The sequence below is a fragment of the Sardina pilchardus genome, chromosome 14 (genome assembly GCF_963854185.1).
Source record: "Sardina pilchardus chromosome 14, fSarPil1.1, whole genome shotgun sequence".
NCBI lineage: Eukaryota > Metazoa > Chordata > Actinopteri > Clupeiformes > Clupeidae > Sardina > Sardina pilchardus.
This window is the reverse complement of record NC_085007.1, coordinates 16821664-16838755: the sequence shown is the minus strand read 5'-3', so window position 1 is coordinate 16838755 and position 17092 is coordinate 16821664. Positions and strand designations below refer to the sequence as shown.

At 40.5% G+C, this 17092-nt stretch overlaps 1 protein-coding gene and 1 non-coding gene across 11 annotated transcripts in view; one reads left to right on the top strand and one right to left on the bottom strand.

Annotated features, from left to right (window-relative positions):
* The window catches only part of ppip5k2 (diphosphoinositol pentakisphosphate kinase 2), a 40483-nt gene extending 24114 nt beyond the window's left edge, over positions 1-16369 (top strand). For 2 of the 10 annotated variants that reach the window (XM_062555212.1, XM_062555210.1), the window contains exons 19-31: positions 55-281; positions 637-764; positions 1244-1358; positions 1720-1827; positions 1941-2057; positions 2346-2516; positions 4468-4641; positions 8046-8118; positions 9571-9690; positions 11463-11525; positions 14178-14321; positions 14818-14925; positions 15118-16369. In XM_062555212.1, coding sequence (XP_062411196.1) covers positions 55-281; positions 637-764; positions 1244-1358; positions 1720-1827; positions 1941-2057; positions 2346-2516; positions 4468-4641; positions 8046-8118; positions 9571-9690; positions 11463-11525; positions 14178-14321; positions 14818-14925; positions 15118-15548 — 1979 coding nt within the window. In that variant the 3' untranslated portion in view covers positions 15549-16369. Of the gene's footprint in view, positions 1-54; positions 282-636; positions 765-1243; positions 1359-1719; positions 1828-1940; positions 2058-2345; positions 2517-4467; positions 4642-8045; positions 8119-9570; positions 9691-11462; positions 11526-12246; positions 14322-14817; positions 14926-15117 lie in introns of those variants that run through there. The other 8 variants (XM_062555214.1, XM_062555216.1, XM_062555215.1 and 5 more) reach the window with 8 other exon arrangements.
* LOC134101572 (small nucleolar RNA SNORA17) lies at positions 10267-10403 on the bottom strand. Its single transcript, XR_009941427.1, has one exon. It is a non-coding gene; the product is annotated as a small nucleolar RNA SNORA17 (small nucleolar RNA).
* Positions 16370-17092: the final 723 nt, after the last annotated feature.

The window sequence follows — 17092 nt, the reverse complement described above, 5'->3', positions numbered from 1 at the left end:
ATGTGATTCGTGTTGATTTCTCGTTCCCCCTTCTCTCTCGCCCTGGCTAATTAGGAGACATCCAGCTGTATCACAGCGAGACGCTGGAGCTGATGCTTAGGCGCTGGTCCAAGCTGGAGAAGGACTTCAAGATGAAGAACAGCCGCTACAACATCAGCAAGATCCCCGACATCTACGACTGCATCAAATACGACGTGCAGCACAACAGCTCCCTCAAGCTGGACAACACCATGGAGATCTATCGCCTGTCCAAAGCTCTAGCCGACATAGTCATACCACAGGCATGGCCCATTTATGTTACCTTAGTTGTAGATTAAGTGAAATTGAATTAACTACCTAACACTATTTTACACGTTATTTTTGTATATTCCTCATGCTCTGTTGTGGGTGGAGACACATAGTGGGAGAATAAGTTGTAGAATAAGTGAAATTGAATTAACTACCTAACACTATTTTACACGTTATTTTTTGTATATTCCTCATGCTCTGCTCTGGGTGGAGCCGCATAGTGGGAGCAGTGAAGTAGTCATAATGGGATACTGTAGGTCTTCAACGGATGAGTGAACTGGAGAAAAGCGCACAAGCTCTATGATATTGATTTATCATTCAGCAAACAACTTTGTTCTTTTCCGTTAGGAGTATGGCATCGCCCAACCAGAAAAGCTCGACATTGCCAAAGGTTACTGCACCCCGCTGGTCCGCAAAATCCGTTCTGACCTCCAACGGACTCAAGACGATGACACAGTCAACAAGCTTCACCCGGTGTAAGAAAGAGACAGACATTGCCATCAACACACATTTTTTTTTTTACTTAAGCATTACACTCACACTTCTTGTCCAGAGGAATTTATAGAGACCAGTTTCAGGGCCCCATTTGAAAGTTGATTTTGTAAGATGGCTGATTATGCTCTTTTAGTGTAGAAGCGGGTGCGCACATCTGAATATTTTAAAAGTAGGTGCTGGACTCAAAAAAGCAACAGTAAAAAGGACAAAAAAGTCTGCACACTAAGGCTCCAATATTATTTCTTTTTATTCACCACATGTGACGTTTTGGGACACACTGCCCTTCCTCAGACTGAGGAAGGGCAGTGTGTCCCGAAACGTCACATGTGTTGACGTGTTGGAGCCTTAGTGTGCAGACTTTTTTGTCCTTTTTAATGATTATGCTCTTTTGCCAGATGTGGAATCAGTCGGAGCTCAGGGCGGTGAGTTAATCTCGTTTGTGGCCTCTCTCACCTCGCAGGTATTCCAGGGGAGTGATGTCACCAGAGCGTCATGTGCGGACCCGCCTGTACTTCACCAGCGAGAGCCACGTGCACTCCCTACTCTCCATCCTTCGCTACGGGGCACTCTGTGATGTATGACACTCAAGAGTATACATGTCAAATGCGTGCAGTGATTTCCTTTGTATTAGCCACATTGTACAGTATATAAAGCGCAGGACTGTGTTTTATGCAAGTTAAAAGAAAAACCATATTAACTGCCCCTGTGTATGAACCTCGTAGCTGAAGAAATTTTGCAATGTCAATATATAAACCGTCCGCAGCTAATAGTTGGGAAATTACGGTATATACTGTACGCATAAGTGAGGTGTGAAGAGAGAGATCTCCTCAAATGATAATATAATAGGTTGTTTAGCAATTTGTTTATTTTCATTTTCATTTGTTGCATTGTTGTTTATTCTGGGGGGTTTGCTCACTGTATTTGGCCATTGTCCAGGAGGCCAAGGACGACCAGTGGAAACGGGCCATGGAGTACCTCAAGGTCGTCAGTGAGCTCAACTACATGACCCAGATAGTCATCATGCTGTATGAGGATCCGAGCAAGGTATCCATGGCACACTGTGATTTTACCAAAGCCAGTATCTTTTTTTCTTGTCCAGCTGTTGGCTAATAGTTGCCATCTTAATCAATTTTATTTTATTTTTGTGATTTCCCCAGGACCCTTCATCAGAGGAGCGGTTTCACGTGGAGCTGCACTTCAGCCCGGGAGCCAAGGGCTGTGAGGAGGACAAGAACCTGCCTGCAGGGTTTGGCTATAGACCGGCATCGCGGGAGGTGAGATCCATGCCCTGCCTAGACACGTTACCACTCTGTAAAAATGTAAATGCTACATTTACATAGTCTTTAGCTGACGCTTTTATCCAAAGCGCCTTACACAAAGGGAAGCTATCATGGTACCATAATGTACTGCAAGGTCATGCTCCACAAACTCGGGCCATTGGTTTTGGCTAGAATGTGACAGGGAGATCTTTTTTATTATTATTTTTTTTTTTACATTTTCTATTTGATCTAATTATTCTGTAGATAGTGCAGTTTTACAACCGTTTTGACATATCTCACCAGAACGAGGGATCCAAGAAGAAGTCCCAGAATGACAGCGATGAGGAGTCCGGCCCAGCCAAACGTGACGAACCGGACCGAGCCCTCATGATGTTCCGACCCATGGTCTCCGACCCCATCTACATCCACAGGAAGTCTCCCTTGCCCCGGTCCAAAAAAATCGGCTCGGTGGAAGTAAGTGCTCAGCACCAGACATTAGTCATTGTTCTACAAAGTAATGAAGTTTCTACCTTTTTGAAGCAGTACTGGTGGAAATTGCCTATAAGATTGTCTGGTGCCTCTAGCGGAAAGAGCCATTTTCCCTGAAACTCATAAGTGACTTATAATATATTGGTCCAAGTGTGCAATGATGACTGCATCAAATGGTACAGATTTACCAAAAGTGAGCAATACTTAATACTGGATGTAGATTTTTAGTGTATCAATCAAATTGGTTACAAAGAAAAATACTGAAATGACAACAATTCTGACATTGATTGCTTAATGCCGGGTCTATTATTCATGAATTCCTTCATGCTGTGGTGATTTAGATCTATGTATTGCTTTTTGCCTTCTGCTCTTGCTGGGTTTTATGGTGTTGACAAAGAGACACTGGGTGGAATATGCACTGAAACTGGAAGAAGTTGACATTTCTTTCCACATTTTTGGTAGCTGTCTTCACGGACATCATGCTTTTGTTTTGCTGTTTACCCTAAAAGTCCTAGACTCCATAAATTGTCTGTTTCCAGCACCATGAAACCTCTTCCTTCTGTGAATTTTGTTGTCAGTGATACAGCCCTGCTATCATACTGTTTCTTTTTGTGCTCTGTATTTTGTGCACTTTGTTAAGGAAGTCACATGTTAATAAGCAGCTCTGACCTGGCAACAAACAGCATGATGGCAGGAGCTGAATCTTCTTTGAAAGTAGTTTTTCCAAATTATAATTTTGAATCAGAGAGATAGGATTTCATGCATGATTTCCTATCAAATCTTAATATTTTGGGTTCTTCGTTGTAAGACCAGTTCCCCTCATACCATGACGACAATTTACCAAACCCACATTCTATCTCTAACTTTCACCTCATGTCAGTAATTCACTAAAATCTATTTTTATGTCACATATGGCATGTCTGTTGAAAATGCACTGTAATACTGCCGCCTAAGATTTAGGAGAACTATCTAGCCCGTTGTGCTAGATATAAGGAAATCCTAAAATAGTTGATGAAAACCGGAACAGAAGTTATACCTTTTATTTTTGTCTGAAGGAGAATATCCATGTAGTCCAAATATGCTTTCAATTCAAAAACTACATATTTTTAGGCTTTTGATCTTTATTATTGGAGTGTGCAGTGTCTAAGAGATTATCCACACCTCTTCATGATTGCGTCATTATGTGCATTAAACCATCGTAACACCTTAGTAACAATTTGACTCCACTAGAACACAAGAATTAGACGTTTCAATGCAGAATATTTATTTTCAACTAATGATGTTCGAAATGTCCCCAAGATGTTAGGAAGGCAAGGACTGCTTGCATGTATGTCACATGCTAGGAATTTTTGTTTAAGGGTTTAGCTTTAGAGCATATTGCACATCCAGAGGGTCTATGGCTGCTGAGTCAGTCAGTTAGACCTGCATGTGTTCATCCCCAAACAGAGACGCTTGGTGGTTAAGATGTTATTGTGAAGGAGAAAAAAACGGTAAAAAAGCATTTCAACAAAAACTTGAGTTGGATTAGCTGACAGGATAAAATCGGTGCATGCGCCAACTAACGTAATCTGAAAACAGTTGAACTTTTTGTTAGTGGATGCAACATAATGGACTATCCAGGACAGGTGTGAATACTCTCTGCACAACCTGCATTATGACACATGTGAATTGAATTTTAACAATGAGCATACGTTTTCTTTTTTCACTTTGTTTTTGTTTGTTTTGTTCTATTTTTTTTTGTCTTAGTCCCCCTTGCAGCCAGACTTTAACAAGACCACCACTGGCAAAGTATGACCCCTTTCTTCTGTTCCAAACCCCTCCCACCGTAGGGCTGTAGTGACCTTGTGAATGTTTGGATAGACACGTGTAGCGTAGCCCGACTGTTGTTTTTAATGTTGCATGACTGTGCTGTTTTTGCCCCCTCTCTCACCTCCAGGAAGAGAGCCCCCTGAGTGTGTCTAGCCCTGACTCCTATGGTACCTGGACACATTACACCTGTGGTGTTGGTACTGGGCGTCGAAGACGCAGATCAGGGGACCAAATAACTTCCTCCCCTGTCTCCCCTAAATCACTGGCTTTCACATCCAGTATTTTTGGCTCATGGCAACAGGTTTCTACCAATTTTTTAATTCATTATTCACACACAAACTCGCTAACGCTTACTTTTGTTCATGCGCACCCAAGAAATTGGCGGCAGTCGACAAGGACACCTAAAAGAAAATTAAAAAATATGTCAGCAGATCAATTTAAAGAGGTCATTTTTTTACCCCAGTTTTCTCAGCTTTCCACTTACCTAATCGCGAGAAGGAATTTTTTTAGGTTAGGTTCTTGCACCCATGGTTTGCCTTTTTGCATGCTACAAGACTGTTTACAGTGCATGTTTCTTAGAAACTTAGACTTCTTTTAGGTCCTAAACTACCTTGCAATGTGGACACTATCTTTTTAGTGTCATAACACGGTTTTTTTTAGGGTTTTTTTTACATACATAGATTTTACTTCTGCATATTAAGGTAAATAACTAAAATCTTTGCCGATGACATTGGCAGATGTTTTCAGCCAAGGGAATCTGATCAGTATTTATTTGTTTGACCTTATTCCATCTTTTGTAGTCTTTATAGTAGTTTATTTTGCTATGCTGTGTAATGGCTATAGGTAGCAGTTCTTGCTGCTTTTAAGCCTGACCTTGGTATGTTTTGGAAGCACACTCCCCCCTCTCATCGGAGTGCAGACCAACATACTGTAATTGGTATGCATAGAAGCCTGTTGGCTGAATGCTGTTATTACATGTAATTGTGTGTTATTGAGTATTGAGTTGAGCAAGCTGGAGTCCAGTGAAGCCATATATTATGTCTGCTGTAGGAACACCCTGATATACTATTTTTGGCACCTTGGCAATCACTATTTTTCCACAATTGTCATGGGATAGAGCTAGTAGAGGGAATGGAAGTTCAGAAATACAGATGTGCAATGTACTAGGAAATGAACCTTCATGCCTACTGTATTACAGAGGAATGCAGCCATAGTTCCATTAAGTATATCGATAGCTCTGGGGGGTTACTGTACTATACTGTACTAAACTGTAAGGAACTCTGCACTGTACTATACTATAATATAGTATTACTATCCGTAACAGTAGCTCTGAAATGGTGACCTGAGGGAAGTATTCCACTCCCTCTGGTGAAGATGGTTCTGGTAATTCAACGTACTGTATGACTCTTGTACAGTTAAACATTTCAACCCTTTTTTTCTCATTTCTAATCTAATCTTTATTCCATTAACTACTTGATTCAATTGCTTTTGCATAACGTGGCAATCAAGCATTTGCATGACCCCCCCCCCCCCCCCCCCCCCCTACAGCCTACAGCCTAACTCTAACAGCATGTCACAATCTTAGTAAAACAGCCTTTAAGAGCTCTTGAGCATTCTCTGCTTTCTGTCCAAACCAGTCTATCTATACTAAATCATTTTCAGATCTTTTTTTAGTTGTGGTCAATTTTACAAATAAAAACTTGGTTTTGCTTTGCAGCATTTAAAGAGTAATGGATTAACTTGCATATTCAATCAATTAAGTTATATTAAGTCGTAGTTTTTGAGCTTCAGTGGCTGCAAAGTACGTTCTCAGCATCTAGACCAGATCAGATTGATTTCAAACATGCTGTGGGTGAAGATAACTTTTTACATTTATCTGCTGAAAACGCGTTAGATGTCCTTTGCGACTTGCACAATTTCAAAGTGGGAAAACAATAATAACAATCTAAGACTATAGACCACCAACCTCCTTGAGTTTCGGTCAGTCTGATGGTATTGATTTAACCTTGTACTGATCTTTGGAACGTGTGTCTTGGGTGGATGTCTCTTGTCCTTCCAAAATTGCCTGGCCCCTTTGCCTCCCCTCGGAACCTGAATCCATCTCTGCTTAAGCACGTTACGTTTTTTAAACACTCTGTTATCCCATGGGTCATGGCTTTGACCGGGTGAAATGTAGGCTAATGGTAAACTACATTTCTGAACCACTCACCTCAGCAAGCTTGCACTTACTAGTTATCCTGTTTCAACACCATGATATTGATGTAAACCTCTTTTATCAACCTTGTTGATCTGATCAGTCGAAGACTGATGTTCTACGTATATACGTATATAGCGTCTGTAAAATACCATAACCATCTATGCTGGGGTCTTTATCAGTGAACTATAATTACAGTGCTTTTAACTTGCTGTGTAGAGAGGATGGTGCACATAACGAAATCTATACTTAAATTGATGTTTATCAGAGCTGCTTGTCCATGCTGAGTGATGAATTGGTTGACAGATGGTCATACTGTAGATGGCCTTAAAATTGGCTTGTTGTTGATTTGGCTTCATTAATGCCTTGTTTTATCTGCACACAGCACTTCTGCCAAGACTGGGCACAAGTACTGACACAGTCCTTTGTCAACCATATTGTCCTTCAGTCGAAACTTTCACTTGCACAAGCAACTTATTCCAAAGGGGGTTAGATTTTGTGCACCACAGTTTTCCAGACTATTCTATTGCCATGTGAAAGAGGAGTAAGGCTTCTTTACCTCACCCTCTTTGAAACAGCGGGAGGGATTCGGGGGGGATCTGAGGCCCTGGTGGATAGGTGTCCCCCCTGGTCCGCAGGTAAGCTCCTTGTGTCAGATGTGAGAGTGGGGTCATGGTGTCCTCATAATGTCCCGTCTTCATCATATGACTCATGACCTTTGAACCCCCCCGCCCGTCCCGTTCGTCCGTCTGCATTAGGACCCCACCCGGAGGTCCTCCCAAGACCTATTTACTCAGTAGGGGGCGCTACCCATTTCAAGTTTGTCTGAGGTTTTGACATTTTGTTTGTTTGTTTGTTTGTTTTTGCATGAAATACTCATCTGGAAAAAAAGAGATCAGGAATACCATCTTTTGGTTTCCCCTCCCCTCCCCTCTATCTCTATTTGATCTATTTTATCTTTTATATTTGATTATGATTATTTTATCGATATTTCTATGGTTTGTTCTTGATTAATAATATTTCTATGGTTTGTTCTTGAGGTGCGATGTGAATTTGGTTCCAAGTTGTGTGGTCTTGATTTGTGGATTTTTATTTTTTTTTTTACATTTGTTTTGGTTTGGTTTGATGAACCTCAATAACCTGCAAACTGTTGCCATGTCTGTCGCCATCTGCCTCACCCTGCATCCTTCCCTCACTCGCTGTGGTCGTCTCCCGTCTCAAAGGTTCCCATACCCTCACGTGGAATGGACTCCCCGTAGTCATCGGGGACGTCTGCATGACCTGTCTCTTGCCCCTGTCTGTCTGCTCCGTTCAGACCTTGTCTCTTCCGTGTGCTGCCCTGGTCACTGACATGTTTCCATGCTGCTTACTAACACCCTGTGCATTTAGAGAGAGACGTCTTTGTTTGCACTTTATCTGTGTTGTATTGTATTGTATTGTATTGTTTTGTGATGGTTTCTAACCGTCGGGAGCCTTTGTAATGTTTGTGTTATTCGTCTCTACCTCGTCAGGTGTTGGCAGAGAACAACAGCCATGCTAGACCAGGCAGGCTTCATTCCGAGCACAAACTGACCACGGGCATAGGTAAGCTATTCACTGTGTGTTTATCATAGCATATATTTGTGTTTTTCCTTACTGTTTGATAAATAGAAAGTAACAAAATGCATCAAAAGAGATTATGACTTCTTTAGGTCACATCTATGAATAAGTAATAATCACTTGATCAGATGAACACATACTGTATCATGTTAAAGTTGCAGTAAGCAGGATTTGCTTGGGATTTAAAACAAAAAAAATCATGAGTGGCTTGATCCTCTTTGTTAAGGGCAATGACAGAGCACTGCTGCTCTGTCTGCTCCACTCTAGTCCTATGCCTGTGATCTCGACTCGCTTCTTTCACCGTCATTGATCTTTCTGCACACACACTGCTTTCTTGACTTTGATCTTGTGTGGCACCAAATCACTAGCTACTAAAGATATGAACCTTCTTAGCCTGATTTTTTACAAAAAAAAAAAAAAAGATTTTTGCCACATGACTAACAGTGTGCGGATGCCTTTGATGTTGGTGATTTCTGATATGGGACAGAACTGTTTCAATGCAGTTTTGGAAATCGTTGTCCACTCTATAGTGGTTTAAATGACTGATCTTAAGCCTTAAAAAAAAAGCAAATAAAAATGTTTCATTTCTATGTTGCTATGCATTTAGAATATGGGAATCAGGATGGTTAGTTTTATTTTCATCTGTGAATTTTGTCTTTTGTTTTTAATCATAGATACAGTTATTAGGATAAAGACTTTTGATTTGCTGTTTGTAAGCCAGTATCCATTTCTAGAGTTTTACTGCTACAGTAATACATGTCCTGTAATATAGCTTGTTATAATTGTTACAATGCTAGTGCCCTTGTTTAAACATTTTATGCCACACATTTGTCAGATTAAGGTTACAAGAGTATTTCTAAAGTAGGGTAATAGTAACCTACAGTACCCTCAGATGTGTTGTTATATCTCTGAAGGTGATAAGACTGATGACAGATTGAGGGTCTTGGCCACCTCAGCATTCTCTGTACAGATGATATGGCCTGTTTGGAAAGAAAGTATTTACTTTCCACAAAATAGGCTCAGTCCCCAAAGACTGATGGTGTTACAAGTTTTCCCATATTCCTTCGGGAAAGTTAATGTTTTTGCAGCCTGACACAAGCTCAGCTTGAATATGCATCTTAATAATGGTGGTAAATTGGCCACCGTCGCCATGCAGTGTTGCCGCTATTGGCTGCTCTTAGGGGATCGTGACTAGCCTTAATTATGGGATATTAACGTTAGCGTCATATTGGCAGAGGTTAGCTTTATTATCTGATGGTGACATTACTGAGGCTGCACTACCAGCTATCCTTTTGTGGCAAGAATCTAGAAATGCATGATGCATGCATTTAGTGGTGTGTGTGTGTGTGTGTGTGTTTGTGTGTGTATGCGTGTGGCGTGTTTCCCTGGAAAAAACACGCTGTTTGCTGTGTGTATCTCTTCTAACTCCCTCATCAGGGTCGCATTGCGCTGGCCTGTTTAGTACCATGGTGCTCGGGGGCTCCTCCAGCGCTCCTAACCTGCAAGATTATGCGCGCGCACACCGTAAAAAGCTGACCTCCTCTGGCTTCTTAGATGGTATGTGCAGACTCGCACACACATCTTGTGATGAGATGAACCCTTACCCCTTACTTTTTTTTCTTCATTTTTTCTTTTTTTTTCGAAATCCTTTCTTTTTCTTTGAAATAAAGGAATCCTGGAATTCCATCCTTGTGGGGAACTAAAAGAAAAATTTGGGTGTTGTCTTTGGTGATGGGTTATCATGGGCATAATCATTATCATGATCACCGGGGCCATTTTGTGTTATTTTGGGGAGAGCCAGCGCTTAATACTCTTCTCTTGCATCATTAATAACATAGGGAGGACCATGTCCAAAACCACACGTCCAGTGGAAAAACTTATTTCACCCTTATTAGAAATATACGAAAGATATCAGATTCAACTCATCAAACATTCTCCCAATACAAATCATTCTGTCTGTCTTATCATTCACTTTTTTATTGTCTGTTTTGTCATTTTGAAGGTATTTTTTTTTTTTTTTTTTTTTTTTTTTTTTCTACGATGGAAGAAAAAGACAAAAGAAAAACGATTGGAATTAAAACCAGTCAAAGAGAAATTAAATTGCCCACCTATTGAAACTAAGATTCTGTATTTCTTGTTGCGTCTCTGATCAAACTAAGCACCCATGGAATTATGGGTACAAAGTGTAGACATCATAGAGCTTTTCTCTATGCCCCTTATGACACAGTATCGACCAAGAGACGTCGGACTGCAACGCCTCAAGGGGCAATTTTTGAAGGTATTTTAATGACCGATTCTAAAAATCAATAGCAACGTCCAGGAGCATCTGAAGAAGAGACATTGGAAAATCTTTAAAAAAAAAAAAAAAGTTGAATAGATAGTGCTCCCAATATTTGGTCAAACCATTTGGCCCCCTGGTAGTGGTTTAATGGTTTGACAAAAAATAATGGATTTGATAACAGGCAGAAGAAGATAAAATGTTCAATTTACGTAAAGCCTCGTCAAAAGTATCCAGCAGCAGTGTCCACAAGCCTTGATCAAAATCAAACTAGAAAATTGACCCTTCAAACATTAAGCCTTTGTGTGGTTCTTACTGTACAGTATATTGTAGGTGTAGTGGTAGTTCAAAATGTATTCAACAGAACACCACACACTCACATCATAGTCATTTTTCAAAACCAGTGGTTTGGCAAAATATTTCATCATACCTAATAAAAAATATTGCCATATCATTTTTATATCCTCTAAAACATTAAGTTCAGTATAACAGTATATCAGTTACTTTTGTCATATTCTGGTCCAGGATTCCTTGAATATTCATCTCCAAGAAATAGATTTTATGTTTTAAAGAGATTGTGAAGTTACATGTCATGCTAAAGTGCAGGGCAGTTCTGTCACAATTTAGGACGGGTTATGGCATGCAACTGTTGAACCTTAGAGACATTAGCTTGAGGTTGGATGTGGTTTGGAGGGGAATCTTATTTTTTTTGGCCGTGTCCCTTTGAGACTTGTGGTAGCACTTAATAAGTGTCCACTCTCCTGTCTGTCTTTTCTCTCTCCAACTGGGATGGAGTACATCCTACTACATGGTGTCTGATACCATAGCCTTCGGGAAAAGGGTTTATCTGCCATCTACGTTGCTCTGGCTGGCCAGATCCCCCCCCTAACAGCTAACTTACTAAAACGACTCTCCTCTCCTTTCCTCACCCCTCCTACCTGCATGCTGTTCTAACGCTTCAGTTCTTACTTTCTGCCCTCCCTTTTTATCTAACCCCCTTCTTTCTTTTAGATGTTGTACATTTTCAGGACCCTGTTTTTCTCTTTCTCAGAGGCCACGCGTGGTTCTGCCGTAAAAAGATTTTCTATCTCATTTGCGCGACACCCAACCAATGGTATGTTTGCTTTCGTTTAATTCTGTTGTGTTTTTTCTCCTCCCCGTCCCCCCCCCTCTCATTTTCTTTTTGTTTTGGTTCTGAGTAAGCAAAAGACCCCACCCCCCCCCCCCCTTCCCTTTTTTCAGTTACTACCCTCTAACTCCCTGCCACCAGTCCAGAGCATTCTGTGATGGTGCCTGTGTTTTTAACAAACTCACTCATTGGCCGGCCTCTCAGTTCTGTGTGCCGCCCTCTGAGTGCTCCTCTTACTCAGCTTAGCCAAGCTTCAACACCACGTGGATCACAGGAGGGTTAGGATGTCCAAACCAGCTGCCTGGTAAATCTGTGCCTCAGTGCTGAGTATACAGTACGTTCAGATGGGGTCCATCCAAATGTGAATGATTATTGGACCAGCCAAGTTTAACAACCTTGTATTCAGTTTGTTCAGATATGGAGTCTGTCTTGAAAAAAATAATAGATTACTGCCTAGGTGAGCTGAGTAATTCTATGTTGTTTTAATATAAATTGTAATTTCGTATATATTATACTGGCATGGGTTTTATTTTTGTTTGTAAGAATTAAAAAAAAAAATCATATCAACTTCACAACTTCTTCTGGTGAAATGCTGAAAATACTGTTTTTAGCTCAGCCATTTGTTAAAAAATATCCTATTTTTATTGTTTTGTTTTGTTTTTTGCTTTTGTTTTTTATCTGCTTTTCTAAATGGGTCTTCTAAAAGTGTTTCCCAGTATGTTCTGTGGTAAGTGTTAATTATGTTGAATTTACCCATTTGATCTCTCGTCTGAATGTTGTTTGGTGTTTTCTTTTCGGCTCAGGCTCCTTCTCTTCTGTTGTGTAGAGTTTGGCTTCCTTTATCTCTCACAGTTTTCAGCCCTAGACCTCCTCACAATGCCCCTCTTTCCTCTTTTGTCCCACTTTGTGTACCGTACAGCTTTGTAGCACCTTAGGTCATTGGCCCACTTACATGTAATGTATAACATCTCCACACAACTTAGTAAGTAGCACTGGAAGGAATACCTTGTAGTCAGGTATAAGTATTGGAACTTTAATTGAAGTGATATTTGAGATGCATAGATTGTACTGTACATTAATTTGTGAGTACCTTCTGAAAATAAGAAACAAAAGGATAAAATATCAGTTAGTTTTGACTTTTTAAGATTGGAGGTTGGGGGGAGGTGCAAATTATCACGCCCAGACACACAATCAAAACTTGTTTTGTCCATTTTTTCATACTTGATAGGACTTGGGCACCAAACTATTCCTGAAAATTATGGTAAGGTGCATTGCTTAAGTGACATTAGCCAGTATCCCTAGCCCTGTCCTAGTGTCCTGTGCCTTTTAGCATTGTGTAAGTTTAGACTAGAAAAGGAGTGTTGTTCTCAGTCTTGATGTTTAGTGTTTCCCACCAACAGTCCTGTTACTACCTGTTGCAGATGAAGCTATTGGCACCTGGCATGTCCAAGCCCCTCAATGGCACTTGAATATGATTCTCTCAAATTTACCAGAATATCATACTTTCGTTGAATGTTTTGAAGCAGAGATCCCCATAGCACTGTTTTACAATGCTAGAGTGCTAGAGTACTGTTCATTTTTTACATCGTCACTGGAATAATCGAACGAATGTCCTCGTAAAAAGGTCTCTGTCCCATAGTTATGAGGCTTACTAGCATTAGTAGATCATAGTGCATACTGTACTAAAGTTACTGCAATATGAATAGAACAGTCATTGCTGAGACCAAGTGGAGTTAGTTAAACATGTTGCAAGTATGAGACATTTTAATTTAGTACAGCTATTCGATGGTTGACAGAGGGTTAAATACTGCTGAAAATCTTGCTGACTTGTAAGTCTGATCTTGATCAACTTGGTCTTTAAGCATGGATTTATTTGCTTGAAATAGTCCCCAACAATCTTTAGCACAGACCTGCATTGAGGTTTTGGGGACTGAATCTATTCCATAATACAAATACAAGAATATAATTCTCTGAATCTATAACTGTCACAGGAGGCATGCTCAATTTTCTATTTATTTTTTTCTACAACCAAAGTTGAGGTTTCGTTTGGTGCCAACTCCTTTGGTAAGGAGTTTCCCAGTAGGATGTAGGATCGTGATCACACATCTCCGCTGTAGCTGTACAATGCTGTTGCAACAGTTGCAATCGTATCTAAAAAAAAAAATTCAAACATTACTCATCAAAACATCCTCTACAACCCCTTTTGGTGTTGCTCTTTTCAAATCAATCCTCATGAGTTGATCTCACTCTTGATGTAATTTGATGCAATCCTTATATCGCTTGGACCCTTTTCATCCAATAACAATGATATCCAAAGTAACAATTCGACTCAGGTAGGTAGAAATCCAGTTCTACTCCTCCTCTCCCCTTGGCTGAAACAGTGGCAGTAGATAAAGCTTCCAGTGAGGTGTAATTTCTGTGTAACTCACCCGCCACCATTGTCCCACCTCAAACCCGGGTTTGATGGTGATTTAGTTTTTCTCTGTCCATCCTCACAGATAATGGAGTATCATGTTTCTGTGTCGCCCAATTTCATTTAAAACACACTACTCATTTTTACAGACTGTTGTACTCCTAGATGGATTGTAGTCTTGTGGCAGTTCATACCAACCTGACCTGGGTTTTTCTCTCCCGTAGGGTTTGAGCTGTATTCAATGGTTCCCTCGATCTGCCCACTGGAGACCCTTCATAACTCGCTTTCCTGGAAGCAAGTGGACGACTTCCTGGCGTCAATCGCAAATGCTCAAGATTCCTTTCTGGACATCTCGGCCTCCTCCCCAGGTACAGACCTAGCACACTTGAGGTTCTCCATCCCTGTAATGGCAGTGGGCGTGAGATGGCTTCCAGAATTATTGCCGTTTGTTGGGCAGAATCCCAACCTCTAGCATGGTCATGTGACATGGTCTCCATCATTGTCTGAAAAGACCTTTTATACAGTATACAACACACAATACTAATATACTTTATTATATAACAATTAGGCCAACTATTTACTAATTTCTGATTGAACAACAGGCATTCCAGAGTGGGAATATCCTAGAACATCCCCACTCAGACTCTCGAATAATATGCTGCGTTTCTTGGCAACAGGAGATGCCAAGACTAAATTTGGAACTATTTTTTAGGGTGTAAGATGAATAATAATAATTAAAAAAAAAAAAAACAATGATTTTTTTTAAATATACAATTGAAGTAGTCTCATACAGATTTAGAATTATCATTTGCTTAGGCAAATGCTTAAAATTTGTTCTTGTCTGGTCTTGTCATGCTCCTTTAGCTGCTCCAGCAAAGAAGGCTCCGCTGAATACTTACACTCCAGCCAAGATTTTACCATGTCCATTCACCCAGTCATTAGCAAAGCAGGCCCCTGAGAGGGCAGCTTCAGGTATATTGTACAATTCTATAGAATCATTCTCAGAATGGTGTTATTTTTCAAAATGAAGTTCCGACAGACCTATTTCAAATGTAAAACATTGCAAATAGAGCTACAAAAGTAAGACATATAGCAGCAACGTGACAGAAGTGTGTGTGTGTGTGTGTGTGTGTGTGTGTGTGTGTGTGTGTCCCCTCCTCACAGTGACCGAGGGCACTCCAAGCCGACTGGCTACGTCGAGCCTGGCTGACTTTAGGGGGACAAGCAAGGCATCAAAGGAGAGCTCTCCCCTATGCACGTCAACGCCTTGCAGAACGGAGCCTGCAAGAGTTAGCCCAAACCAGCAAGGCCCCAGTGCCGTCCAAGCCCCTGCACAGTCTGCAGTCTGTCCAAAAGCAGCCACTGCAACACCGCCGAAACCACTGGACGACGGAGAACTGAAGGCAGCTACGTCTATCTCGGAAAGCAGTGGTGGGACCATACAAGAGACTTTATCTCACGAGGGCTCAGGAGACAAGACCAAGAGAAAAGTTACGGATGGCACGGTCTCTGATGTTGAGGTGCACTCTGGGCCAGAGGTACCCAGCACCCCAAAAGATCACGGTCCATCTCAGACTTTAAGCAAGGGTCCATAAGCAAACCAACTAGTCTTGGTTTGGGACTGAATTGACGACTTGAGTTGCTACACAAACTGAATGTGCCACGAAGGTGCAAACCCTCCTATGAGTTCTTTCCCTGTAAGAATCCTAATGTCCGATTTAGTGTAGAAAAGATTACACATATCACTTGAACTTTTAAGATTAGCACATTTTAAGAGGTTACAAATCCACAGTACAAGGATGCCATATTGAGTTTCACAGAACGTAGCTGTATTGTGTATTGTGGAACAGACACAGAAAGCCATCATTTTCTTGTCAGGCTAGTTCATATCCTTGTGTTGTTGTTACTGTCTAGCTTTTTTGTATATTTGAATGTAAAAGCAGTTGTTGATGAAAAAAAAAAAAAAAAAGTGTAAGAAGAGTCCTTTGTCAGGAATGGTTACTGTCTTTGAAGATGCTGCAGCCAATGTTTCCTTGTGGAAAATTCCAGAATGGAGCTAAATAAAATGGATGAGGTTTCTCATTCAGAGATCACATTGTTATTTTGGTCCAAAGTGCAAAAGGGCCGTGTTAAGGGTCCGTTAAAATGTACTCACAAACTGACACACACACACACACCTTTTCACCCAAACACAATCACCAAAACACGTAAATGTTTTTTTTGATATATGTTTTAGCCATACTGATGAACTTGCACTTTGCCTATCTGAACCATTGAACTGGAAGTGAGAGTATGCCTTACAGAATGTGACGATTGTCCTTTAACATCATGCTTTATTCCATTGCAACCAAACATAATGTTGTGTATATAATGGAAATAAACTTTGTTGGAAGTCCCTTGCAGGGAATTCAGTCAACCAATGTATTACTTTCATTATTCAAAACTAATGTTAGATTGAACGTTTTATTTTTTGGTGGTTTGAAGTTATTTTTAACATTTATATATTATAACACACACACACACACACACACACACACACACACACACACACACACACACACACACACACACACACACACACACACACACACACACACACACACACACACACAACAAAAGCCTAGGCTGTTGTCTATAGCCATGACACCTAAAGGATTCAAGACAAAATGTATTGAGGTTTGAATTATAATATCAAATTGATGTTAAGCTTCTGTCTGGATCAAGGTATTGCAATAAGAGCCGCTTATGAAAGTCCCTCCAACACAAACAATAACTTAAATGTCATATTTAGAAACCTGGAATAATTATTGTAGTTCTTTGAAGCCATTGACATTGACATACAGTTTCTTTATAGTAACTAACTGAATAGGCTACATGTAAATTAATTTCAGGTAAATTTCACATCCGGACTCAAGATGTAAGATATTGTGTGGCTATACTTCAGTAAACAATAGGGCGGGGTCAGTATGGTTCAAACCTTAAATTAGCTCAGTCTAAAATTAGATTAAAGAGACTGTTTGTGAGTAAATGAAGATTGTAATGAATCCTTATCTAACATCGATACTCACACTACAGCTGAGGTCATGCCCAGATTACTGTATCACGTGACTCCTATCGGAAGCGTCGGCTGGGTGCTGCT